Source organism: Camelus bactrianus, chromosome 21 (genome assembly GCF_048773025.1).
Source record: "Camelus bactrianus isolate YW-2024 breed Bactrian camel chromosome 21, ASM4877302v1, whole genome shotgun sequence".
NCBI classification, from domain to species: Eukaryota; Metazoa; Chordata; class Mammalia; order Artiodactyla; family Camelidae; genus Camelus; species Camelus bactrianus.
In genome coordinates this window covers 1,478,637-1,504,547 of record NC_133559.1, presented here as the reverse complement: position 1 = coordinate 1,504,547, position 25,911 = coordinate 1,478,637, and the positions used below count along the sequence as shown (strand labels likewise).

The 25,911-nt window shown below is 51.0% G+C and overlaps 1 protein-coding gene across 12 annotated transcripts in view; it reads right to left on the bottom strand.

Moving 5' to 3' along the window:
- The window catches only part of KLHDC4 (kelch domain containing 4), a 46,538-nt gene extending 34,053 nt beyond the window's left edge, over window positions 1–12,485 (bottom strand). For 11 of the 12 annotated variants that reach the window (XM_010968187.3, XM_074349282.1, XM_074349286.1 and 8 more), the window contains exons 1-4: window positions 12,312–12,484; window positions 11,309–11,400; window positions 8,543–8,621; window positions 7,928–8,026 (exon numbers count right to left, since the gene is read on the bottom strand). In XM_010968187.3, the coding sequence (XP_010966489.2) occupies window positions 7,928–8,026; window positions 8,543–8,621; window positions 11,309–11,400; window positions 12,312–12,410 (369 nt within the window). In that variant the 5' untranslated portion in view covers window positions 12,411–12,484. Of the gene's footprint in view, window positions 1–7,927; window positions 8,027–8,542; window positions 8,622–11,308; window positions 11,401–12,311 lie in introns of all 12 variants that reach the window. The other variant, XM_045505203.2, reaches the window with a different exon arrangement.
- Between the last annotated feature and the right edge of the window lie 13,426 nt (window positions 12,486–25,911).

The following is a 25,911-nucleotide window of genomic DNA, read 5'->3' as shown; positions in this document are numbered from 1 at the left end:
GATCTGGGTCAGGGGCTGCTAGGTGCCAGGGGCTCCCAAGCACTCTGTGTGAATGCCTCCTGCCCTCGCAAACCTCCACGGACAAGCACACAGTGGACGGCCAGATGGGGTTCCCGGGAGACCCGCCCCAGGCACCCTCCAAGCACCCCCGGGCTCCCACTGCAGTGGGCGTCCTGCGCATCACTGAGTTTCACGCTGCAGAACCTCAGCTCCGGCACCTCCGCAGCTCCAGCACCTCTGCTGCTCCTGCCCTGGACTAACTGGGGGGTCCTGGTGACACACTTAGGACCCCCGCCCCCGTTTTCACTCAGTCCTGTGCATCCTCTCAGCACCGGGGACTGGCCCACTGAGACACAAGCCAGTTTCCTATCACTCCAAAACCCAGACAGGAGGGTCAGCTCAGGCCCCAGCCTAACTTGATGAAGACAGGCGGTACACTGGTGCCACGCACTACAGCGGAGCTTTGAAGTATGATAGGAGGCCACGTAACGTCCCAGGACAACACTGCAAACAGTGCGTCCACTGGGAAGAGCAGCCCAGAAAGAACACGCATCCGTGCACGTGCACACACACACTTGTACACGTATGTACACACATGGGTGCGCACGTGTGTTCCAACTAAGATGAAACCCAGAAAGAAGTGCAAAGAAAAGACGCAGAAGACAGAATTAACAGTTCTGGGAGGAAGGACAATGGACTCACTTTCCTTTTCCTCTTTTCACAATGAATTATTTATTTCTCACATAGTTTTTAAAGCCATTCTTGAAAAAAGAAGTCAAACTCCAGACAAAAAAAACACAGACCGAGCCAGAGCTCGCCTTCCTCGTCCCAGCACACCAGAACTCTGGTGACCACACCAGGGCGGAGGATGGTCAGTAACCTGAGCGCCCAGTATTACCCTCCTCCTCAAAGGCAGCACAATCCAAGTGAAAAGCTCACGGCCTGTCCAGGGGAAGAGGAAAGCCACAGAAAGGCGGGCATGAAACTTCCACTCCTGGCCACGCTGGCCCCCACCACACACAAAACCTAGAAGGCAGCTAAGCCAGGCAACAGGATCCCCAGACATAGTTAGCTCAGCCTCCAGTCCTGCAGACGGCACCCCCGTGGCCTTGCTGCGCCGAGGAGGCAGAGCTCAGAGTCCAGGGAGGCTGAGGCAGCTGGAAGGTGCAGGGCCAAGTCCCGGAGAGAGAGCGCCTGGAAGTCTGGGGGGGCCCCGGGGCCTGCGAACACTGTGCCGCACGTGCACACACTGAGACCCCCGGCGGCCGGCAGGTGGCCACTCGACCACTGAGCTATACCCTCCCCGCCTAAAAATGCTTTTAAATAATAACTGTCTAAAGCAAAGTCAGTCACGTTGTGCTGCGGGGCTTCCAGTATATATAGAAACAAGATACATGACACCCACCCCCCAACAAACGACAGAAGGAAACCTGGGTCTCCCACCGCAAGGCTCTCACAGCTAACAAGCAGCAGCACGCCGTCTGTCGGGCATCTGTGCTAAGCTAGAGGTATACTGCAAGCCCCAGAGCAACCACGAACACAAAACAAACAAAAATGAGGGGCTGCTAGTAAGCCAGCGGAGAAGATTAAAAAAAAAAAGGAATATTAAAATACAATCAACCAAAAGAAGGCAAGGAAAAAGGAAAGGGAACGCAGGACAGATGGGACCAACAGGAAACAAACAGCAAAGTCAAAAACATCACTGACAGCTACGTCAACAATCACATTAAAGGTGACAGACACAACAAGGAAAACGCAAAGGCTGGGGGAGGGTGCAGCTCAGTAGAGCACGTGCTTAGCATGCACGAGGTCCTGGCTTCAATCCCCAGTACCTTCATTAAAAACAAAATAAAATGTGCATTTCCCCACATTCAAAAAATTTTTTTTTAATTTTTTTGAAAAAGCAAAGACTGACCAGATTTAAAAAACAAGACCCAATGATAGTTCTGTTTACAAAAAATGTACTTTAAGTGTAAAGACACAAACGAAAGAGTAAAAGATCAAAAAAGCTATCCCATTTAAATATTAATCCTAAGAAATCTGGGGTGGCTGCACTGACAGCAGGCGAAGAAAGGTTATCAGGGATAAGCCAGCGAGGACGTGGAAGATGCGACCACCACCCACCCACCTGAACTAATCAGGACACCACACCCGACAACTAAGGGCGCGCACGTTCTTCCAAACACACTCAGGACGTGCACCAAGACAGACCGCACGTCAGGCCACAGTCCCCTTCTCAGAAAGTTCAAAAGGACTGAAATCATACAAGTGTTCTTTGCAACAAGGTATGTGGGAAATCACCAAATGTTTGTTAATTAAACAGCACACTTCTGCAGCCAGAGAAGACAACTCGCCAAGCGAGTCAGGCCATTTCACCCTGAGTGATGACGGAACACACCAAAACATGCGGGGCGCGGCGAAGCCGTGCCTAGGGGAAAGCGAGCACGTTCAGTGCTTACGTTAGAAAAGCCTTTGTGCACTAATAGTTGCCTTACAGGGGTCCCAGAAAGAGGAGAGAAGGAACCTGAGAAAGTATTTGGAGAGATAATAACCAAAAACTTCCCCAGCTTGGGAAAGGAAACAGTCACCCAAGTCCAGGAAGCGCAGAGAGTTCCACACAGGACCAACCCAAAGAGGAGCACACTGAGGCACATAGTCATCAAATTGACAACAATTAAGGATAAGGAGAAAATACTAAAATTAGCAAGAGAAAAGCAACAAATAACATACAAGGGAACTCCCATAAGGTTATCAGCTGCTTTTTCAGCAGAAACTCTACAGGCCGGAAGGGAGTGGCCTGACATGTTTAAAGTGATGAAAGGGGGACCCTTACAACCAAGAACACTCTATCCAGCAGGGCTCTGGTTCAGATTTGATGGAGAAATCACAAGCTTCACAGATAAACAAAAGCTAAAAGAATTCAGCACCACCAACCCATTACAACAAATGTTGAAGGACCTTCTCTAGTCATCAAACCATAAGAAAAGAGAACAAAAAGAAAGGGGGGAAATAAAAGCACCTACAAAAGATTGCTTTGGCAGTTCGGGGTCTTTTATGGTCCTATATAAATTTTGGAATTGTTTGTTCTAGTTCTGTGAAGAATGTCGTGAGTACTTTGACAGGGGTTGCGTTGGATCTGTGGATTGCTTTGGGTAGTGTGGCAATTTTGATAATGTTGACTCTTCCAACCCAAGAACACAAGACATCTTTTCATTTCTTTGTATCGTCTTCAATTCCCTTCATCAGTGCTGCAGTTTCCAGGGTACAGGTAACCTCCTTGGTTAAGTTTACTTCTAGTTATTTTGTTGTTTCTGATGCAATGGAAAATGTTTGTCAGTTATAAAATTCTGGGTTTTGAAGTGAGAAAAAAAAGAGAATGAAGGGCCTCAAATGGCAAATATCCTTCTTTCTTATGGGTGAGCTGTATTCCATCACACACACATGCTGCATCTTCTGTATCCACTCATCTACTGACGTGCACTTAGGATGCTTCCAGATGTTGGCAATCACAAAGAATGCTGCTGTTAGTAGCAGGTGTATGTATCTTTTTGAGTTAATTCTTATTTTGTAGTTGGTTTTATTCCTTTGATAACAATGTAAGTTTAAAAAGCTAAAGCTCTAAACGTTCTTAGAAGCAATGAACAGTACATATATGTAAGTTTTAAAAAATATGTGCAGTATACTGTGTATGTGAATTTACATTCAATATATTGTATATGTGCAAATTGTAACAATCTACCTAATAAAACAGAAAAATGAAAAAAAAAGCTTTTAAATAAGCAGATCTACCATTTCCACTTTAAGAAGCTAGAAAAGGTAAATTAAACCCAAAATAGAAGGAGAAGTAAAAAGTAGAAATTATTGAAAAAGAAAAATGGATAAATACAGAGAAAAAAAATCAATGAACCAAATACCAAGGAAACAGGGAAAAGCACACACGAGCACTTGAACACACCCTCCGTGTGGGACCTGACGCTGGGACTTCCAAGTCACCTGGAACTTCCATCTCCAAGAACTGTTTCAAAACCGTACCTGAGAGGCACCAGGCAAAGTATTCCCCTCACAGCCTTAAACCAGAACCGTTCTTTAAAGATTAAAACGCAGAAGGCACCTTAATTGCCTCATGCAGCCCCAGTCCCCCAGTGCAGCCAGGAAATTCAAGTCAAACAAACCAAGCGAATGGCTGGTCGCTGGAGCGCGGGTCACGCAGCAGTGCCAGACGAACACCCAGGGCCCCCCCTCCAGTCCACGTCAGCACAGAACAGCGCCCCAGAGAGAAGCCCTTAGAGGGCACCAGTTAAGGACACGTTGTGATAAAACACAATTGTACTTCCTGCTAAGTTATTTAAATCCTTAAGAAATTATACAGTGAAGAAAATCTCTTCACTTGCCGTTCCTAAAGATGAAGAAAACGGAGCTTAAGATAAATTCATCTTTTCTCCTTCCCTTTTGCAAAAACAGCATGTGTGTTGCCTCTGGTTAGCACTTTGCTCCTAGAGCCATTGACGACGCCCACAGACGTCTTTGCCAGCACTTCCTACGTCAACGTGGACGGCAAAGCAGTCACACTATTGTAAAAGTGTATACAGTTCACTCACCTTCGACAAGGTATGTTTTAAAATTCCAGTTATTTCAAGTAGTCTGCCCTGTCAAATATTTTTAAACAACTATTTGTGGGTAAAAATGAGTGTCAGCTTTGTATCAAAGCAACAAAACAGAAAAAGAAAAAAGGAAACGAACACCTTCTTGGGTAGAAGGACAACTCGTGAAACTTGGGAACCGGCTGTCGGGTCTTATCACCCAGGCTCAGAGGCTCCAGTCGAGCCCCGGTTCCGTGTTACCCCCAAATCACCTCCACGTCATAACTGTGGAGCAGGTGGGATGGCACACAGTCTGCCAAGGAAGGACTCTAGTTCAGACCCCTGATCAGTGCCAAATTCTCCAAGAACGTATTTTCTCAAGGTCACTGCTGGTTATAACTGAGCACATAATAAACATGAAGTACTCTACCGCATCCTAAAGTGTAAGAAAAACAGCTACTTGCTAAGGGTACCCACAAAATGCAACTTAACCTCAAAACATAACAGGCTCAGGGCCAGTGAGGATGTCTTAGAGAGTTCCCTTCAGAAGGAGCCAAAGCACTTTAACAAAATCACTTCCCGTGATGCCTTCTGAGACGGGTCCCCCGACCGCGGGCTAGCCGGGCAGGAGCCCGCCGCTCACGGGCTCTTCAGCAGAGCCAGGCTGGGCTGGAGGGAGGCGAGGGCGGGGCAGAGCGGCGGCTGCACCCAGCGCCCACTCACCGCACCATCTCCTGTTTGTCACAGTATCGAACCAGGTTACACCCCTGGCCCTCCTAGGAGTGATGAACCCACGGACTCCAGAAATAAAGCAGTAAAAAATAAAAACTCCTTTCAGTACGTACACTCATGCACACATGCGCACAGTGGTTTGCAAGTAACTGTTTAAACTGACAACCCATATTCCCCGGAGCTAACGAAGGCCAAGCACTGCCCAGTGACCAAGTGGGCCAAGGAGGAGAAAGCAGGACGGGACTGCTCCAGGCACGTGGCAGGGCTGCCTCGCCAACGCCCACTTCCCTGCTTGTCCCAGGAGGCTGCGTGCTTCCCAGGTGTTTGGGTTTCTGTGCTGTTCTCTTAACTGGAATAAAATCATGTCCAGAAGACCTTACGTTTACAGCCTTCTCTCTAAATGCCAGAAGAGCACAACGGAGTCCAAAACGACACCGAGACTCCATGAGCAGATCCTGACGTCAGGCACAGGTGCCACTTTTGTGATAGCCAAGTCCTAGAAATGAGTGCCACCGTCAGGACCAAAAACCACAAAACATGGGGCATCACCGGGGGTGGCCAACATGTCTTTTCTGTTGCTATATCGCAGCCCTAGATGGTGCCTCACCCATCAAAGACTCTCAGTATTTCCCGATGGACGAGGCGGCAACGCCTGCTCAGGTGGAACACACTGAAGCTCTGGCTCAGCGGGAGGAAGACGCCTTCGGCAGCTCAAACGGACACCCTTGCACAAATCTGCTCATCTCAGCAACAAGCCTTCTGTGTACGTTAACTTCTCCATAAACCAATCACTGCTCGTTAGTGCACGAAGGCCGATAAGAACAGAGATGAGGTTTTTCAACCACATGGAACTTTTTGTTCTATTCTATGTGAGTGTGCACTTTGCTTTAAGTGCGTTTAGTTACTGCTCTGGGAGAAACCACCCACCAGGTGAGTAAGACATCAAGGCCTCCCCCCCAACCCCCAGCAGTCCGCTGGGTCGGGCCAGGCACGGGCCAGGCGGGGGTCTCCTCCTCCCCGGGGCGGGCACCGGGACGGAGCAGCAGCCCAGGCCTGGCAAGCCGCCAGGCACGCCACCAGCAGGCCTCGCGGCCCTTTCCCTTTTCCCACTGGCTGCATTCATTTAGAAAAGGTATTAAACTCTCAGATTACACACTGAAATAAACCTCATCCCCCAAAATCCAGGACCTAGGAGAAAAGAATGAAGGGAGCACATGTAAGCTTTCTCTTTCTACTTCTTTCACTCCTAACTGATGAAAGAGGAGACAAAGAACATGGCTTCTACCATGACATTCGTTAAACTAGTGTAGAGTGAGGGAACTGGTACGTCCCAGAGTGTAACGTGGTAGGATGAGAACTGTAATGATCTTTAGGTGAAAGACTTTATAACCCATTTTCTGTTTCCCACAGCTCTGACTTGCTATAAAATCCACCAGGTAAACAGCAAGACAACCTCAACTACAGGGACATCACTAAGCCCCAGATGAATAAAGTCCCCCTAAGATGTGTGTGTCGAGCACCCTGCCTGAGTAGCTGACTTAAAAACCTCAGACTCACCAAGGAAGCCCCCAGCCTTCATTCCTGGGGCCCAGGAACTGACGAGGCGTTGGTGGGGTTGCGGACTCAGGGGGCTCCCTGCCAGGACAGAAAAGGACAGGACTGGGTCCTCGGCCTGGAGGCCCGGGGCAGATTCATTCTCGGAACTGGAGTGGACTCTGGCGAAGGGACTCGAACTTATCGAGACCCATGTGTTTATTAAGACCCAAGCTTACTAAGATCTAGTTCTTAAACCAGAAACCAGTGCACGCCTCTTTCCCAGATGATGAGCCAGGCCGGGTGCCTGCAAGGCTTGGAGTACAGAGACATCTACGCACTTCAGGTAGGCAGGTCCCCTCGCAGACCCGATTTCCATCAGGCGGCTACTTCTGAGCCCAGAATCAGACAAGGAGAAGCACACACTGTGGAGGGCGCCTCAGTCACCCCGCGGCAGGCCGGCACCGGGGAGGTATCGTGCCTTCTCGTTATTTTTTGAGCCCCAACACCATTCCAAGTACCAGGTTAGAATAATGAACGAGACAGACCAACGCCTGTCTCTGTGGAGCTTACGAGTCTGAACAAGGAACTCCCCACAGGGCAGCAGCTCCGACAGCTCCCCGGGGCCAGCAGAAACCAGCCAGCAGCATGCCAACCGCGTGCTCCTGCCCCGTATCCCTAGTAACAGCTCTTCCCTCTACCACAGTTATTCTCCGTAACCACTCATACCTGCCTCTGAACACTGCTTTCTCATTCCCCCTCTCTGGTCTCGGGATCTTGGGTCTTTGGGAGCCTCTCTCACTCAAATGGAGAGGGAGCACTTTGCTGACTGCTCCACGCCAGGCACCACACCACGTATTCTCAAACCACCTGGAGGAGCAGGAGCTCATCTCCCAGTCGTACAGGCGAAGACGCTGAGCACGAAGCAGCTCAGTATCAAGTCCAAGTCACAGACAGGGCGTAAGGACCACACGCGAGGCCCAGCCGCCCTGTACGAGGCTGCCCATGATTTACCAACTGTCCGGCCCATCACAGAGCCCTCAGTGACAGCCAACAGCGAGGAGGGTCGCACCAACACGCACCTGGTGAGCACAGCGCCGTGGAGGCGGACTGGGGATGTCGACTTTGGTCCAGGCATCCTTCCGAATGTTGTAGATGTAGAGTTCATTATATAAAAATGTCTGCAGAAAGAAGAGGCACTGTAGTGTCCCAAACGATGCTTCCATACAAGCGATGGCCGGGGGAAGGGAGGGTCTCAGTCACTAGCTCTCCCCGGGAAAGGGTTTCCTAAGGTGGCTCCTGGATCCTTCCAGATGACGACAAAGACAAAGGCCATCTCTGCACCGCCAGGCAGGGAAGGTGAACTCATGCTTTTCTAACTCTGTCATTACAGCTCTGAAACACAGGTCTTTCTGGCCTGCTCAAAACTAAAAATTAGCCCTACAATTTAGCAGCACTTTCCCTGTTCAAAACACTGCAGGAAAGCCACAATGAGGAAGAACAGGGCTGGTCCACCTCACGCGGGCAGTACAAGGCAGCCCCAAAGGTCCCTAAAGGAGCCCGGTAGCTTGTCAAGGACCACGCTGCATGCCAGTCCTGACATCCAATGGGAGAGGAATTAAAGTGCTTTAAATTAACTTTACTCTAAATGAGACCCATGAAAATTCGGAGAGAAAGAAAAAAAATATATACTTTACTTTTTGGCCATTGAAATATTCACCTCCAAAAAGGATTAATTCATCTTTCTCAGGATGAGCGGAGAGTGAGGCATTTAACCTGCAGGAGACAAAAGGAGCAGATTAACAGAGAATCAAACCATCCCATGCCCCACCCGAAAGCCATCCTCTTCTCCACCAACCACAGGCCTTTTCTAAACTTCTGCTAAGGTGGAGCCTGGGACTGAGAGTGGAGGCTGAGGCACAACCCATAAAGGCAGCCTAGCGGTCATAACACTAACACCCAGGCTCTCTCCCCTAGGACAGCCTGGGTCCCAGGCTACTCACACAGTGTCTGGCAGTGAGAAGTCTAGCTGTTCCTACTAAAGTGCCAAAATTCCCAGAACTATTCTATTTTAACGGTCTGTCCTCGTCAATCACAATCAAAACTGTTGTAAAAGATCATAAGTAAGCATTTCAACAGATGAAGCAGATCCTTTCCACCTAGAAATTGCAAATACTTTTCCTCTTACTTCACACACAAGGACAAGAACACCATAAGGGAATTTTTAGTACGTCCCGACCATTTGGGTAGAAAACAGAGAAGGATGGTGACCGGGAGGGTCGTCACAGGAAAACATCCTTCTTGCAGAATCCCCTCCAGTGGCGTTCCCCAAGGTGCCTTCCACAACAGTAATTCCAAGATGCTTCTCAAGGGAAAAGGGATTCAAGGTCAAGTTTGGAAAATCTGAAAGCTGTTTTCCTCTTGAGGATTTACTGTACACAGAAACATTCTACAGGCTGAGAGATTCTGTAGTAAAGAAACCCGTGTTACGACAATGCAGCCGCTGTGGACAACAGTCTCATGGTGCCTCAAAAAGGTAAACACAGAAACTACCATATGATCCAGCAATTCCTCTCCTAGGTACAGACCAAAGAAAACTGAAAACAGGGACTCAGGCAGACACCTGCATGGCACGTTCATTACTGTACAGCATCACACACAACAGCCCAAAGGCGGAGACGACCCAAGTGTCCAGCAGCAGATACACAAAATGTGGTCCATCCATACAATGGACTGATCCAATCGTGGAAAGAAATGAAGTTCACATTCAGGCTATAGTATGGACAAACCTTGAGGACGTTACATCAAAGGACAGCAGCCCATCACAAAATGACAGATAGTGTGGGACTCCACTTGTATGAAACACCAGGAGAGGCGGATCAGAGGGACAGGAAGTAGAGGAGGGGGAACTGGGGTGGGGGAGGGGGCAGTGGCGGCTTAACGGGTATGGAATTTCTCTTTGGGGTGGTGATGATTCTTGGAAATAAATGATGGTGATGGTTGCACACCACTGGAAATGTAACCCCACTGAACAGTCCAATTAAAAAAGAGATTAAATTGGAAATTCCACATTATATATATGTTACCACAACAAAGAATTCAAGAAAAGGAAGCCAGTGTTTCCCAAAGTTCTCTGACCTTTAATCTTTTCTCACTTATTACTTATCAATTTTCTGTGGGAAAGTAACAGATACAGCTTTGGAAGCAATGATCCCATTCAGGCCCAGGAAAGGGAAAAATGAAGCCAGATTCCTGATGGAATTTATTACATGAAGAGCAGGAAGGACATCCGACTTTGGGAGCTGCTGGAAAGGGGCTTGTGTCCACCCAGGGGTGACCCACTTTGCTCCTGACCCAGAGCAGGGGATGACGATGCCCCTGTGCGAGGTCGCCGGGATCCAGGGCCAGCCCTGCATCAAGGCAGCACTCTTACTGCCTCCCTTCCCAGAGTGCTGCACCCAGGCCTCCACAATGAAGGAAATCATTTCTCAACTGAACAAGACAGTCCCGGATGCCTGTGAAGTTGAGGTGTTTCCCCTTCCCTGAGGGACACAGCATCTCTTCACTGGGTCATTCAGCCTCCTGAGGCTCCTAACTCCATCACCGCGTGCCCTGGCTCTACTCTGAGAGGAGCAGATACAACAATTACGGAGCCCAGGATGAAATTCTAGGACACATGGACCTCAGACGCCGAGGGGACAAGAGTTGAAGCAGAAGCAGCAGCAGCCGAAGGAAAAAACAGCCTGCTCCCCTCACCAGCTCCTTCCACAAGCGCCTGAAACCCTACAAAAGCTCTGACTGTCTCACATAAACTACAGACTCACTTAAATTGGCTTCCAGACGATTTGTTTAATAGTCACATTTTTCATGTGGAAATTCAAAAGCACTATGAACAAATACAGCAAAAAGCTATTTTGATTTTTAATAATTAGGCTTATTTATTTATTTATTTATTCATTTATATTTAGAGGAGGTACTGGGGATTGAACCCAGGACCTTGCGCATACTGAGCATGTACTCCGCCACTTGAGCTATACCCTCCCCCAAAAGCTATTGAAATTTAATGTTTTCCACCTGTGATGTGCACTTTACAAACCTAAGAACCAGGAAAAGCTCACTGGGACGATGCTTTAGTCCACAGATTATCACCAGCTGGAAAGCTTTCAAACCTGCGTGAGCTCCCTGATGAGCACCTGTGCCTGGAGACCTCATTTCCATGTTTCTGTGCAACCATAAAGCTGAGTGGCCTCACTCCATTCTTCAAATCGGGAGAATGCTTTTAAATTCTCATGTGTAAGGTAGAAAAGAAAAAAATGTTTTGTGGGAGCTGATCTGGCAGGTTTTAATGATGAAAATGTCCCAAGTGCCTGCTTATTTATAAAAATATGGTGCCTATTCAAGCAGTTTTCCCATCTACAACAGAAAACGGTCAGAAGCTACGAGAAGAGTCCGTGCTCGCTTACCGTGGGGAAGGTGGGGCACAGGGCGTTTCCACAATCTGGGTCTTTTTGGCATCCAGCGTCTGGAAGTGGGCTATGAGAGCTTCAAGGTCCTCCTGCAGGCAGACAAGCAGTCACACCTGAGACGTTTTCTTAAATCCTATCACGTGGCCAAAGCCTGGGTCAACTTTCCCCAGTCCTACTGAGCTGAGAGGTCCAGTCACGTCTGTGAATTAGAACTTGTTCCTTCCAATTCGAAGACACAGAACCTGACACATGGGAAAACACCCAAAGCCTGCACGTGTACCATCTCATTCCCAAACCTCAGGCCCCCGCCCCGAGGGGCCTTCCTCTTAGACAAGCCCACCCAACTCCACGCCAACACCTTCAGCCACGCCTGAAAACCCACGCCTGGGCTGCCCCACCAGCCTGCTTTGCTGTCTGCAGAGCAGAGTTTGATATCTTCCCGTTCATTTCTTTATTTTGTTTCCCCCTCCCTCCGGCCAAATTCCAGCTCCAAACCACTTCACGGTTGTGCGACCCTGAACTGCGTAACCTGTCAGGCAGGGATGCCAAAGCTACCTAACCCGCTTGCACGCAGCAGACACTCATTAATCATTATAGATAGTCCCAGGTTAGGCAGCCCGTGAGCAAGTCAGTAGAGAGCAGAACGCTTGACGCTTGCCTTTAACTTCAGCACTGAGCCATTTGCAGAGCCTGCTAAGGAAGGAGCGGGAGAAAGGAAAGACAGAGAGACAGAGCCAGACACAGAAAGGAAGGCCGAGATTGCCACCAACTGTTACGGAGTATCCTCCAGTTCCACTTACTCCTCTGACGCTCACCGCTCAGGGCTGCTGTGAGGATCACTCACCCACTTTTAAAGACGAGAACTGAGGCTTGCAGAGGCGCGCCCGCCCAGCCCTGCCCTTCCTAGAGCCCCACAGGGGGCCCAGCGTCGCCCCCGCCCCGGGACGAAGGAGGCCACCCCGAGGAGCGGGGCAGCCCGCCTGGGGGAGGACGCGCTCACCTCCTCCTTCCGCGAGCGCTTGGACGCCTTCTTCTCCATCTTGGCGGCAGTCTTCTCCGCCCCGCGGCCCTTCTTCTCCTTCTTGCCCTTCTTGCCCATCGCGCCGAGTGCGAGGAGACGCCAGGACCCAGGGAAGTGCTGCGGTGCGCGGCGCGCCGGAAGTACGTGTTTCGTGCGGAGTGGCGCGCGGGAAGCACGTCACTTCCGGCCCGGCCCGCACGCACTTCCGCGCAGGCGGGGCTGGGCGGGGATTGGACGCCTTGGCGGCGTTAGGTGCTCTATCTGGAAATGGGATCGGGGGCCTCGGGCTGTGGGTGGCTCCCAACTGGAAGCCGCGGGCCACGCCCCGTCCCCTCCGCCCGCTCCCGCGTCCCCCGCTGTCCCCCGGTGTCCCCCGTCCCCGGAAAGGCGCTCGTGCACTTGCAGGACCCGCGGACGCCTGGTGAAGGCGCTCCCTTCTCCACGAAGAACGCGCCAGCTCCCGTTAGGGGCTGAGGGTACTGTGCTCGAGAGAAACAGCCCTGCCTAGGGCGAGAGGCTGCTCAGTGGTGCAGCGCATGCTCAGCGTGCAGTGGCCCTGGGTTCAATCCCCAGTACCTCCTTTAAATAAATAAGTAAATAAACCTGCTTGTAATCAAGGAAATAGGACAAGTTAAGGACAACGACAAGCAACCATTTGGCAAAGGGAAAGCATACGTCAGAAAATGAGCTCCTTTCCTGCTTTGTGGGGGAACTGGCGCAAGACTCAGCCTTAAAGGAGTTACCTCAGATCCAGTCAGTTTACTAAACGCTGAGCAGCCGGTGGGAAAGCTTTGTCTTCAAACCTAGTTCTTTAAGAAGAAAAATAAAATCGGGGGAACTGTAGGGAAGAAAAGGTGGAATCGGGTTGCTGCCTTCCGCAGCCCTGATTGTAGAAGTCAATCAGAAAAGAGCTGCAGAACTCCACAGAAAGCTGCCCCCTGAGCCTGCGAACCTGCAGCAGTGAGCTCAAACGGCCAGAGCCTCGCTCTCGCCCCTCGGAAATCCTTACTTAGCCCCCTAGGGCAATGTGACTTTAAGAACGTGCCTAATCCTTTTATGCTTTGCTAAGCGTCCTGGGCAACCTGCAGGCAAGGCACTTGGAGCAAAATGGCCCTTCAGTCACAGCACGTCTGTCCGCAGTACGTTACAGTGGTTGCTTCTGAAGGCTGTGAGAGGGGAGCCTGTTCCCTACTGAAGATTTGGAAGGAGCTGCTAGATGCAGGGTCTATTACCGGAAAGGATCTTGGATTTATGTCATGGTGATTTACGCGAGGTTGAAGCTCTCAATACCAAGAAAGAAGGAGACCAGAACATTTAAAATGAGATCATAATCCTAAAATAGTAAAAAGATTAAGTACAGGGTCCTATTTTAGTGAAATTCACATTTTTGAAACTTCAATAGATAATCTTGAATCTAACACATCGATAACTTTTAGTGTACCTTTTGTGCGGTCAGGCGCCCTCTGCTGTCTTCAAGTTGAAATCCAGAGAGAAAAAAAGTAACAATGGTTGCAACTTGTAATTGCCCTCACCACTAACTATCGGGTGTAGTTGGAAAGATCCCCCAACCGTGGTGTAGGTGAAATGGCCCTTTCTACGTTCCCATCTGGAGAGGGATGATATTAAACCCACCTCCCTACTACACAGAATCCTTGACAGAATCAAGTGAAATAATTTTTAAAACCTTAGAGAAGTAAAAAGCAAAAGACAAGTTTAAGAGATTCTGTGTGCTGTGAGGTGAGGTCCCGCTTTTGAACTGGCTGATGATCGTCTTGGTTAAGGGTATTAATTGGATACTACGATGTGGGCATGTTGTACCAGACCACGTGGGAGACGAAACAGAAGACCCACCCGCCAGCTTGGAGGAGGCTTTATTCTAAAGAGACAAACATGCTGACATTCCTCAAAGGCTTTGTGAAATGAAGCCAAGAAGAAGGGGAGAGGAGGGGGTGCGGGAGGAGGGGAAAGGAAAGGAAAGGGTCAGAGTGACATCAAAACCTGTTTCATATATTTTGTCCAGTTTTCTAGGCGTCTGAGGGGAAAGGGTATATCCAGTCTCTTTGTTCCATCGTAGCTGAGAGCAAAATTTTCTCCTCTTTGGAGTTAAAGTGTGCTGTTTAATCCCCAAATATCTAAAGATCTTTTTGTTATTTCTTTCTAGTTAAACTCATAGACTTGAGAGACCTCAGAGTTTCGTGCCTTCGGTTTCCCTTCAGTTCTGCTTCAGCTTCATCCTACAGATTTTAGTATGTTGTGATTTCCATTCAGTTCAAGATACTTCCTGATTCCCCTTTTGATTTCTTCTTTGACCCCCAGCTTACTGAGAAATGTGTTACTTACTTTCCAGATATCTGGAGATTTTCTAAAGATATTTCTGGGAAGTAATTTTCTTTTTCTCCAACTGCTTTTGCGATTTTATCTTCATCTCTATTATCCTGCAGCTCCACTACGACATGTTTATATATTAATTTATTTTTATTCCTCTTGCTGGGGAATTGCTAGTCCTTGTGAGGCTGTGCGCGTGGGCTTTACCATCCCTGGGGTTTCTCTGTCCTTGCCAGAGGATGCTGTTGCCCCCTCCTCTCTCCTCCAGTTAAATACATGACATCCCTTCCCTCTCTCTAACAGGTCTCTTAACCTCTCTTGTCCATTTTCCATCGTTTGTCCCTCAGTGCTGCCTTCTGGAAAATTCGTTCTGATTCATCTACTGATTCATGGGTTCTTTGCTCAGTCTAATCAAGTCTGTCTAACTCATCCGTATGGCTTTGGATTACGATTAGTAATTTTCAAAGGTTCTGTTTTTCTCAAATCTGCTGGGTCAGTTTCATAGCTTTCAGTTCCTGCAGATGTTTTGAAGCTGGTCTCGTCCTTAAATAGAGTACGTATATTAATCAGTTTGTGTTGCAATAATGCTGCGCAGTTTCCTTGAAGAACTGCTTGTGAATAACCTTTGAAAGATTCCAGCGAAAGCGTCTTTTCCCAGAGGGGAGCTGCCTGTGCTTCTGACTGACAGCTGCGGGCGCTGCCGGCTCCGGACATCCCGGATCCTGATGTGAGGCTGGGACAAGCCAGGCAGTGCACTTTGAGGCTGAAAATCCACGTTGGGGGGTTGGGGGGAAATGCGCTTATGGGCATCTTGCCTTCCCACCCTGCTTGCCCCGGGGTGACATCCTCGGTGACATCCTCGTGGTTCCTGAGGTTCAGGCTTATCTCCACCATGCCCTCACCCTTTAGGGACAGTTCTTGGCATCTCAGCTTAATCTGCAAGGGACCTCCTTCTAGATCCCACCTGGGGCAGCCTTGAATTCGCCAAACTTTCCCTCGCCCCCTTGAAGGGTTTGTCAAACTCAGACAGGAAGGGAGGGGGCAGGGCCCAGCCTTCATGGAATGACACAGCAATTAACACCAAGATGTTGGGAGATTCAACTCCCAGTAGACCTTGAGGCCCAAGATGGAGGGAGATCTGACTTCCAGGAGACCTTCAGCTTCATTATAAGCTCATTGTAATATATTAGCATGGTGAATGGCACTCCTGTAGGCGCAGGGACAGCCCCAAGGCTGACCATAAAAGGTCAAAAAGCTGGCAGTGGTCCAGTTCCTGGGAACCCCCAGCCCCTCCCCAGAGCAGCTGGAATAACCCTCCCCCTCGTCAGCACCTGAAGCGACTGAGCCCATGGACACCGACGGCCCCCCGCACCTCGTGGCCGTGCTCCCTGCTGAGCAAGACGGCCCGTGCGCTGTGGGGTGTGTGTCTCTCTGAATGCATCTACCTCCACTCAACTGTGGCTCCCTCTTGAATTCTTTCCTGAATGAAGCCAAGGACCCTTAGTTGGTGGGGCGCATCCCAGCGATTCAACCAAGTCCTAGGACGCGGCCCTCCTCTCGCCCCACGTTTTCCCGTATCAAAACCGAAGTCAAACATGGCAACGCCGGCTCATGCCCAGAAGCAAGAGCCATCTCAGAGCCTAGCTTCTAGCAATGTTTTTGTTTGTATTTCCCTTTAGGTTCCGATTTGGTGACTCTTTACCCGCTGTTAGCTTTCCAATGCCTTGAAGAAGGCGCCTTTCAACATTTATCCAGGATTTTTCTGTTGTTTTAAATGAGAGGGTTGCTCCAAATGACCTCGTCTACCTTGTTAACGGCATTGCTTCAATCTTGAACTGGTATTTTTCAGGGTGTTATTAATGTCTATTAACTTTGAGAGTTTGGAAAATACAGGCAAGTGTAGTGAAGGACACCTCCCGGTCACCCACAGTCTGCGGTCCCACGCACGGCCGCGCGCAGCGTCAGGGGAGTTTCCGGCTGACTCATGTTCGGCAAAGACCCTGTCATAGTTTTAGTCACTTCCTTGGCCCATGGGTGCGGGGCCTCCCTCCTTCTTGCCGCTTCCCTGTCTTCTCTATCACCCATCTCAAAGGCATCACATGAAGACCAAGGACACTGTAAGTCATCAGATGCAAGAACTGGGGACAGGGAAACACCAAAACCTCAATACGAGCGCAGGAAGTGGAACGGGAGACAGAACCAGGCGGGGTTTGCTGACTGTTCAACCTCACACGGACGTCATGTGGACATCTTTAATGTCACAGTGAGTCAGGGAGCAGGTTGTGACCAAGCCGTGGACCTGCAGCATCACGGCTGTCCCTGGGCCAGTGTCTCCCCAGCACCACCCCCAGCCAGCTTGGCTGCGCGCAGGGGTCAGCGGCACCAGCCTAGAGAAGACACTGCGTGTGAGACTGCATCTCTGTCCCTGAGGCTAAATTTGCTTTTAAAAAGTTCAGACATCTTGACCAAATAGGTGAAGATACTGATGATTCTTAAAATAAGTGTATTTTTAAAATCCCTAAAATATCACCATTTTGAGCATCTGGCCCTTTAACCCTGCCTGACCCAGTCACCTCACAGTCAACAGCTCAGGGTTCATAACTGTAGCCCCTTAAACCCCGGCTGCCTGCAGCCTCTGAAAAGACCTCGCCCTCACTGACCTCCCCCTTCTCCAGAAGGGCTGTTCTCTCACTTCCAGGAGGAGGCCAGGTGTCAACCCTTCACGGAACTGCAGTTCTGAAACCTGCGTTCTGGGCAGGGAGCTAACCACATCCTTCTGATCTCGGCCAGACTCAAGAATGATGCAATCAACATAGAACGTGAAATGCCACGGAGACCTCTGCTTCGGAACCTGAGGGCTGGAGCGCGGTGCTCAGAAGCTGGGTTGGAGAGCTGGCTGCGTGTTGGCCAGCGTCTCAGACCTGCCAGGGCTCGTGCTCGTGTTGTCCGACGTCTGAGTCAGTCAGGCGTCCCCCACGGACGCATTTCCTCTAGTGGCCCCAAGAACACGCTGGGAGCTTGTTGAATTCCAGCTTTCCACTTGCTGGATCTGCTCTCCACCAGGTGTCGTTCTCTGCAGGCTGTGTCCTGTTCACCTTGGTGTCCCCAGGACAAAAATATTGCACCATTTGTTTAATGTTAATAAATTATGAATAAACCATGAATGAATAAAAGGCCCCAAATGATGCCCTAACTGATGCGGAGAACATCGGCCCGGCACGGTCAGAGGAGGCCAGTGTTTTAGCTGGTCAGATAGTTTGGGGAGTATGACATCCCGAACGTGGGTCATTCATTCCCAAAGACTAAGAACCACACACATTTGAAATGAAAACTCAAGGCAGATAAAAATGGAGGTCGAGAAAGATCTGTCAGAGGAACAGAGGACCGGCGAGTACGTTTACAGTCGAGAGAGTGAGAGAGAAGCCAGTTCTGACGCATTCTGAGTGCGATGCGAGTCCCGTCTTCCCCGTGAAGCAGGCTGGATTGCAGGACGCGCGACACTCCCCCTGCAGACTTTCCCTCCTGACCCCCGGCGTCCCACGGGTGCGCATGGTGTCAGCTCTCACCCCGTCTCACGTTTGCCTTCCTTCCTTCCTCCTGTTGCCTGAAAGGAAAACACGCAACCTACAAGTTGTGAGTTCAGTTGTAGTCAAGGACCTTCCTGCAGACTGCAGACCTCTCCGGACGACCTGGAGAAACTGCTCCGAGGAGGCCAGGGAGGTGCCAGGATGCATCGGAACTTGTTTGCTGGGAAAAACATCTAGTGAAGCATAAAAAATTACTGCTAACCACAAGGAAGAGGCGTCCAGATTGACGGCCTTAGTGCTTTTCTACATACAGGAAGGTGCAAGAACCTGGGGGCACTGAAACTCCTCCTTAGAGGCATTACTGCGCTGTGTGGGGGAAGCCCGGAGGCTTCCTGTTTCCTCCATCCCGTGTCCCCCTCCCGGTGGGCGACACCAGTGGCCAGTGTCTTGGCCCTTGAAAAGCTGGAATGGCGGGCAACTTTTTTTCTTTATCCATCTTTCCTTCCTCCCTCCCTTCCTTCCTCTTCTTTTTCTCTTTCTCTTTCTCTCCTTCTCTCTCCTGCCTCCCTCCTTCCTCCCTTTAGATTTTTCGCTCTAGCCTGAGAAGAGAGGCCTGGGGTGGGCAGGGGAGAACTCAGCCTCAGTGGGCCCTGGAAACACTGTCAAGACTGAGAGTAAAAACCCAAAATAGGTTATTCCAGGGAATGGGTGAACACAGGCAAGATCGCGAGTAAAGTCAGGGAAGAACTTTTCCTCTACCCTCTGGCTTCTTCTGGCCGGTCTACAAATTAAATTGGCACGGGACAGATGACCAGGAGGAAATTAAACAAAAACAAAGTGTAGTAACAGGTGGACGCGGGAGAGGCCCAGGAAGGCCGGGCAGCTCACCAAAAACCCTCACCTTCCATGTTCATTTTCATTTTCAGCTAAAGACAAAAGAGGATGTGGGGTGGGGCTGGGGGTTTGGGACTTCCAAGGGGAGGAAGGTAATTCACATGGAGATGAAGAAGCCAGCGTTTGGTAAAGAGCTGTTTGCAGGGCCTCGCGGAGACAATGCCCCCCCGCCCGCTTCCCCCACTGCACCTGCCCCGTGTCCTCTGCAGACGTCTCTTGTGATTGCTCTGTTCCGGGAACAAGCCCTCTGTTTAGATCTTACGGGCAGCTGGGAGAAGGTCAAAGTTTATTCCTGAGTCATTTGGGGCCTTGATTGTTCTCTTGAAGTAATCCGCACGCCAGGGATATTGTGCCCCCTCCATTATCCTCGATTCATCCAAAAAAGTAGCAAGCCTGTAAGAGCAGTACTCTGAAGAAGGCAGGAGATGGGGCAGCGGGTGGGGGGGCGATGCCCACTTCCCAGAAAGCAGGTCTGGGGGGACACACGAGGCTCACCGTGTCATTACAGCCTGCTCACCCACCAACTGCTGTGCGTGTGACGTTAACGGCTGCTTCCTGGTTGGCAGACAACCCCACCTTCCTGGGCTGCCTCTGAGATTCCCTGATAAAGACGAGGAAACTTCCATCACGGGCTGCAGCTGGCCAGCAGGAGCCACAAGCAGGGAAAATGGGCCTCACCGCCCCCCACCCCCGCTGGCACTCGAAATGTTTGTGTTCATATATGTTTAATCATAATAATAAAAGAACAAGTGAAAAAGAGAAAGAGAGGGAAAGAGAGAGAAAAGCTGATCGCTAGACTTGCCACACTGAAAATTACCAGGTCCTCTGTGAACTGGGCACTCTCCCTGCCGCCCCTGCCCGGGCCCCTCCTCACTTCTGATCCTTGACCTGGAGAAGGCCTCAGAGGCCTGATGTGTGCATTGCTTGGGGACAATAATAACTACTTGGTGAGAAGAGGCTTAAAAGCAGAAGAGGGTTTCTTGCTTTTGCTTAGCATCTGACCATTTGCTCTGGTCCGAGTGGCCAGGGCAGAGCAGGCTGGGCACCTTCTGGCTGATGCAGAGACAGAGATGAGCTGAGCCTCTCCGGGGCCAGGAGGTTGGAGGTGTACACAGACTGGGCCTGGGATCAGCAACAGCAGTCAGATCTCCCTCAGAGGTGAGGAGCAGCTGTGGTCCTAGTGGACCACCAGCCTCCATGGCCAGGAGGCAGGCCCAGGACCATGGGGTTGCCAACACAGTCCCCACAACAAGAAAGGTGCATGAGAGTTTAGCTTCATCCCACCTCACACACCCTCACCACCCCCAGCCCGCAAAAGTGTCCATGCAGTGTGACCAGCCGGCCAGGCCTCGGGTTCCCAGGCTCCCACGGGTGGATGCAGACGGGTAGAAGTTGTTTAGAAGCATGGCGCCGGCAATGAGGGAGCCCGCCGCCAGGGGTCAGCCCTGCCCCACGGACGCCCTGCCACGTGCCGGCAGCTTGCATCATGCCCGCATGACCTCACCTGCAGGCTGGCCTGGGCCGGGGTGGTGGGGGCTGGGGAAAGGGGCTTTTCTGAATTCACTCTTCCCTCCCCGATACGTAACATGTCAGAAGCTGCATTTTAAAGAGGGGCTTCAGTGCAGGTTTTGCAATCATTTCACAGGATTAGCCGTGGGAGGTCAGCGCCTGCCAGTGTCCGCCCATGGAGTCCAGGGGCTGGGCACAGCGGGAGCCCTGCGGCCCCAGAGGAGTCAGCCAGGCTTTCATAATCCGGAAGGACAACAGGGGGGGCCGGGGAAGAGGGGTGTTTGCAATCCCTGGCGTCACTAACACCCAGTGTCTTCAGGTGTCTATGGAAACCTATAAATCACTATTTGCTCAACAGCTCTGAAAACAAAAGGGCTCAGAGAGCATCCCTCCTCCTGCCCAGCAGGCAGAAACGTCCATGCCAAGGGCGCCGTGGGGGCCAAGTGTTTGCGTTCTCATGACCGTAACCCTCAACACTATCATCCCTGCCATCAAAGAGCAGGAAGAAGCAGAGCTTACTGGCCACCGAGCTTCCCATCCACAGACAGACCCTGGCTTTCTCCCCGGTTTACAATGGGCTCTCGGCCCCACCCTCTGCCCTCGCACCTGCCCCTCTCTCCACTCCCCTCTCCACCCACCTCCGAGCAGTTTCACCTTGGCCTTTCTTTTTTTAAATCAGATACGCTTCTTTTCTTTTGGAGTAATTTTAGATTTGCAGAAAAGTTGCAAGGATGGTTCTGAGAGTTTTTGCATTTTCACCTTCCATGACCTTGGTAAATCCAGTCGCTCAAAACAGAGAAACCAGCACAGGGGCATGACTGTCAGCCCAACTCCAGACGTTATTTGGACTTGGCTGGTTTCCCCACCAACGTCCTTCTTCTGGTCCCACTGGGGGTCCCGTGCAGGGTATGTGTTGCGTTTAGAGGCAGCTTGCTTCTCAGAGCACAGACCCTAACCCAGCCCACCCCTCCCACGGCCTTGCTCTCAAGATTCTGAGGATCAGTCGTTCATTATCTAATGTAAACCCCAGGCTTTGCTCAGCACTGCACACTGCTGAGATGTGAAGACACAGGGTTCTCTGGGACGAGAATTGTCTGGAATCTTGGGTGGATTTCGGGATTAAAGCTTCTTTGAGAATCTCACTGCTTAGAGTTCCTCTCCCCTCTCTGTGACTGGCCTTCCGCCTCCCGGGTTGCCTGGAACCTCTGTGTGAGCAGTGTTTCACTGATACCCCCTCTCCAGACCCTCCCCAAACCCACAGCTGAAGCACTGACACAGGACACCGTTTGAGGCTCTCTCCCACGCGGCATCTCGAGGCTGGCAAGATGGAAACACGGACCAGAATCTCCTAAGACAATCCTACTGAGGCCGGGCCCACCTCCTCAGCATGGCTCTCGGTAACCAGCAAGCGGTAACCCGACGCCTTCGCCCAGCTGCCCGAGGCCACCGGGCTCCTCCCCAAAAGTCAAAACAAACCCATGGGTAAGGGACACAGAAATCAAATGTCCCCACCGTGCACCACAGGAGACACTGAGTCACTTGTTTCTCCTCCTCAGGGAGCTGGGAAGGTTAGTCATTTCTCCCTAGGGACCATCCGGGTCTCACTGTGATGGTCAGACAGGGCTGCCGAAGTGTCTGGGGCTCTGAGAATCCCCCTGGCTTCATTTTGCAAACCTGGGAACATCCCAGAACAGAGCCCAGAGAAACTGGTCCTCTGGGTCAGCGGGGCAGCGGGGCAGCCATGGCCGGGGTCTGCCGCCTCCTCCTGGCCCCGAGCTCTGGGCTGCAGGGTCCCCTCTGCCCAGGAGGCCTCGGGACCTGGGGGAGGCCAGCCAGCATGGTGGCTCCCGCTCAGCTGTCGCAGTGGCTCAGCGGCTGCCCTTGCTCCAGTTCCCCGTGGCCACCCCACACCCATTGCCACCTCCGTCTGCTCTGGACAAAGAGACCAGAACAAACCCCTTCCCACCACGCAGCAGTGGCGTCGGAGGTTCAACCCCCCACCTAGACAGAGACTAAACCTGCTCACAAAAGCGCTAAGCGGCTATGGCCAGGGTGATGGTGACGTGGCCGTAGGGCGGATGGGAACGCTCTGTGCCTGCCTCGCGATTTCGCTGTGAACCTGTCACTGCACCAAAAAATAAAATAAAGTCTATTGAAAAAAACCCCAGCCTCTGGCTTGGCCGAGCCCTGCCCCGGTGTGGGCTCATTCTGGTCCTGTCCCCAGGGAGCCGGCTGCCCGCTTCTGCACCAGTCCATTGGCGCCCGAGCCCGGCTCCCCCTGTGCGTGACTTGATCCACAGGCCGACTGAGGGCCCGCGGCCCCGCGGGCAGCCAGGGCCTGTGCAGACGTTCTGGGCTTTGAGAATCCTCCCCCAACGCCAATGCTGCCCCCGTACGAGTCTGGTCTGCTTGGGCTGCCATGGCCACAGACCGGGGAATTGAGCAACACAGCTTTATTCTCGCTCAGTCCTGGAGGCTGGAAGTCTGAGATCAAGGTGTCAGGGTGTCAGGGTGTCAGTTTCTCCTGAGGTCTCTCTCTCTGGCGTGCAGACGGCCGCCTCCTCCCCGTGTCCCTGCGTGGTCTTCCCTCTGGGCACAAAGCTCCCCGGCGCTTGCATTTCTGCGCACAAATTCCCTTTTCTTATAAGGCACTGGTCAGATTGGGTCAGGGTATCAGTCTAATGGCTTGTGTTAACCGGATCACCTCTTCAGAGGCCCTCTCTCCAAACACAGTCCCTGGCTGAGGTCCCGGGGTTCAGGGCTGTGTGGGCAAAGGATGTCACCTGCCACATCAGTAAACAAAGGTTGTTGCGGTCATTGAGCCATCAGCCACTACAGCTGCCCAGGTGAAGGAGAATCAGGATGGGGAAAAACAGGACACCGGCCTGAGACTGTTACGGGATCACACATCAAAGGAATAACTTCTCGAAAAGACACCTGCACCCCAGCGCCCACAGCAGCACTAGACACAACAGCCAAGACGCGGGAGCACCGAAACGTCCATCGACAGGTGGCTGGGTAAAGAAACTGTGGTGTGTTTACACAATGGAATACTACTCAGCCATAAAAAAACAATAAAATAATGCCATTTGCAGCAACATGGATGGACCTGGAGATTGTCACTCTAAGTGAAGTAAGCCAGAAAGAGAAAAATACCATATGAGATCACTCACATGTGGGATCTAAAAAAAAAAGGACACTGTGAACTCATCTACAAAACAGAAACAGACTCACAGACATAGTGAACAATCTTATGGCTACCAGGGAAAGGGGGTGGGAAGGGAGAAATTTGAGAGTTCGAGATTTACAAATGTTAGCCACTATATATATATAAATAGATTTAAAAAAAGCTTCTTCAGTACAGCACAGGGAACTATGTTCAATATCTTATAATAACATTTAGTGAAAAAGAATATGAAAAGGAACACATGTATGTCTCTGCATGGCTGGGACACTGTGCTCTGCGCCAGTAAGTGACATGCTGTAATTGACTGCGCTTCAATTTTAAAAAAAGGAATAATTTCATTAAGGCCAGAGTCTTGCATCTTCCCATTCATAGAAAAGCGCTAAATTCGTTAACTTGAGATGCTTGGTTTTTCTTTAATTAGCAGTGATATTTTGATGATCGACCTCCTAGGTTTTGGGGTTTTTCCCCCCAAAGCACCTATATATCCTGGCTCCCCCCTCACCTTGTCAGAGCAGTCCCTCAGAGCTACCTGCGATCCAGGTAGCTGAAATATGCCAGGGTTGAGTCCTCAGAAACGCCCTGAAGTGAAACATAATTCTCAGATTTTAGGTTGTGGTTCTTCCTCAGTCGACAGCTGCAACAGGCGGATTCTGGGGAGGCACAGTTCCTGCCTTGGGAGGCACGTGACTGGTGGCCTCCCTGTTTGTGATGCTGGGGGCACTGATGCTCCACACCTACATCCACTATTTACCGGGGGCTGCAAAGTAGTAAAATTCTAGTTTCATCATTTTGTTTCCGTCAAGAGGTTGGAATAATCTTATAAGGAGGCTCTCTCTGTCATCTACTATTTGATTACACTGGGACAGCTCTTAAGGGAAGGCAGGATAAATTTGTTTGCTCTCCTTTAAAATACTGTTATAAATTCACGGATTCAGACATACTTGATGGGTTTCTAAGTCACTGCGATTCTTGACCTAACTGAAGCTCAGATCGCCCCACCTCTGGCCAGTGGGAGCCTCCCTCCGTTGCCCCCCAAGTCCTTACAGCTCACTGGCGTGTCAGGGCGTCACAGGTTCATCTTGCGCGTTTCCTGCCGGACCTGGAAGCTACCATGTTCTCCAGCCCAGGTTGTTTCAGGGGTGGGAGAGTGTAGGGAATTTAAGTGCCCCAGAGGGGGTGATCTTTGAGTTCCTCTGTGTTGCAACCTCATCTTCCCTCTTCCACACCGCGAATCCAGGGTCTCACGGACACCTGAGACGATGGGATTAGAATATCCCTTAATTAACGTGTCCCACGTCACACACACCCGATAATCTTAGGACAGCAGCGCCAGGCCCACCACCACCAAGCACCACTGCTGAGAAAGTGTCGAAAGTGTCCAGTTTTTGCAGATGACACCCCCGCCGCCCCCCCCTTTTTATTTGTGTGGCGCCTGCACCGTCAGGTCACACAGCCATCGCCTGTTCTAATGTCTCTTCAGTCCTGGTTCTTCAAGGAGCGAGGTGTTTAATGCTCACCAGCAGTCCTCCACAGTCATCCTGGTGGTCGGAGCCGTTTCCAGCGGGCTCTTTAGGAAGGCTGAAGGAAACGGTGGATTTTTGCACCTGGAGAGCATTTTATATTGAAGAGCACCTTTGCTGGGTGTTAACTCTTTGGCTCGAGGGTTCTGTCCCTGCGCACCTCAGAAACGTCACCCCCTTTTCTTCTGGCGAGGGCTGCTGTTGAAAAGTCTGCCGGTGATCTGAGTGTTTGTCTCCTGCAAGTCAGTGCTCTTTTTAACCAGAGGCCAAAAGGGTTTTTGTCCTTTCGCTTTAAATACTGGGAATTTTACTAAAATAGGTCTTGGTGTTGGTTGCTCTAGGTTGATACTCTCAGGTACCCAGGGGGCTCTGTCAAGTCCTCGTGCTCCAGGGACGCTTGCCTGAACAGCTCCTGGCGTCTGGTCAGCCCCCGGCCTTGGCTGCCTCCAGCAAAGGCCTCTGTTATCTCCGTGTTAGGTCTTTCTCGCCCTTCTTCAGAATTTCCCACTGCCTCTCAGATCCTCCTGATCACACTCTCTGTTCCCTTTTGAACTTGCGGACGTCTCTCCTGCTCACCCTGCTCTTCCCTCAGGCACGGTTTCCGTGTGTCTTTCCTC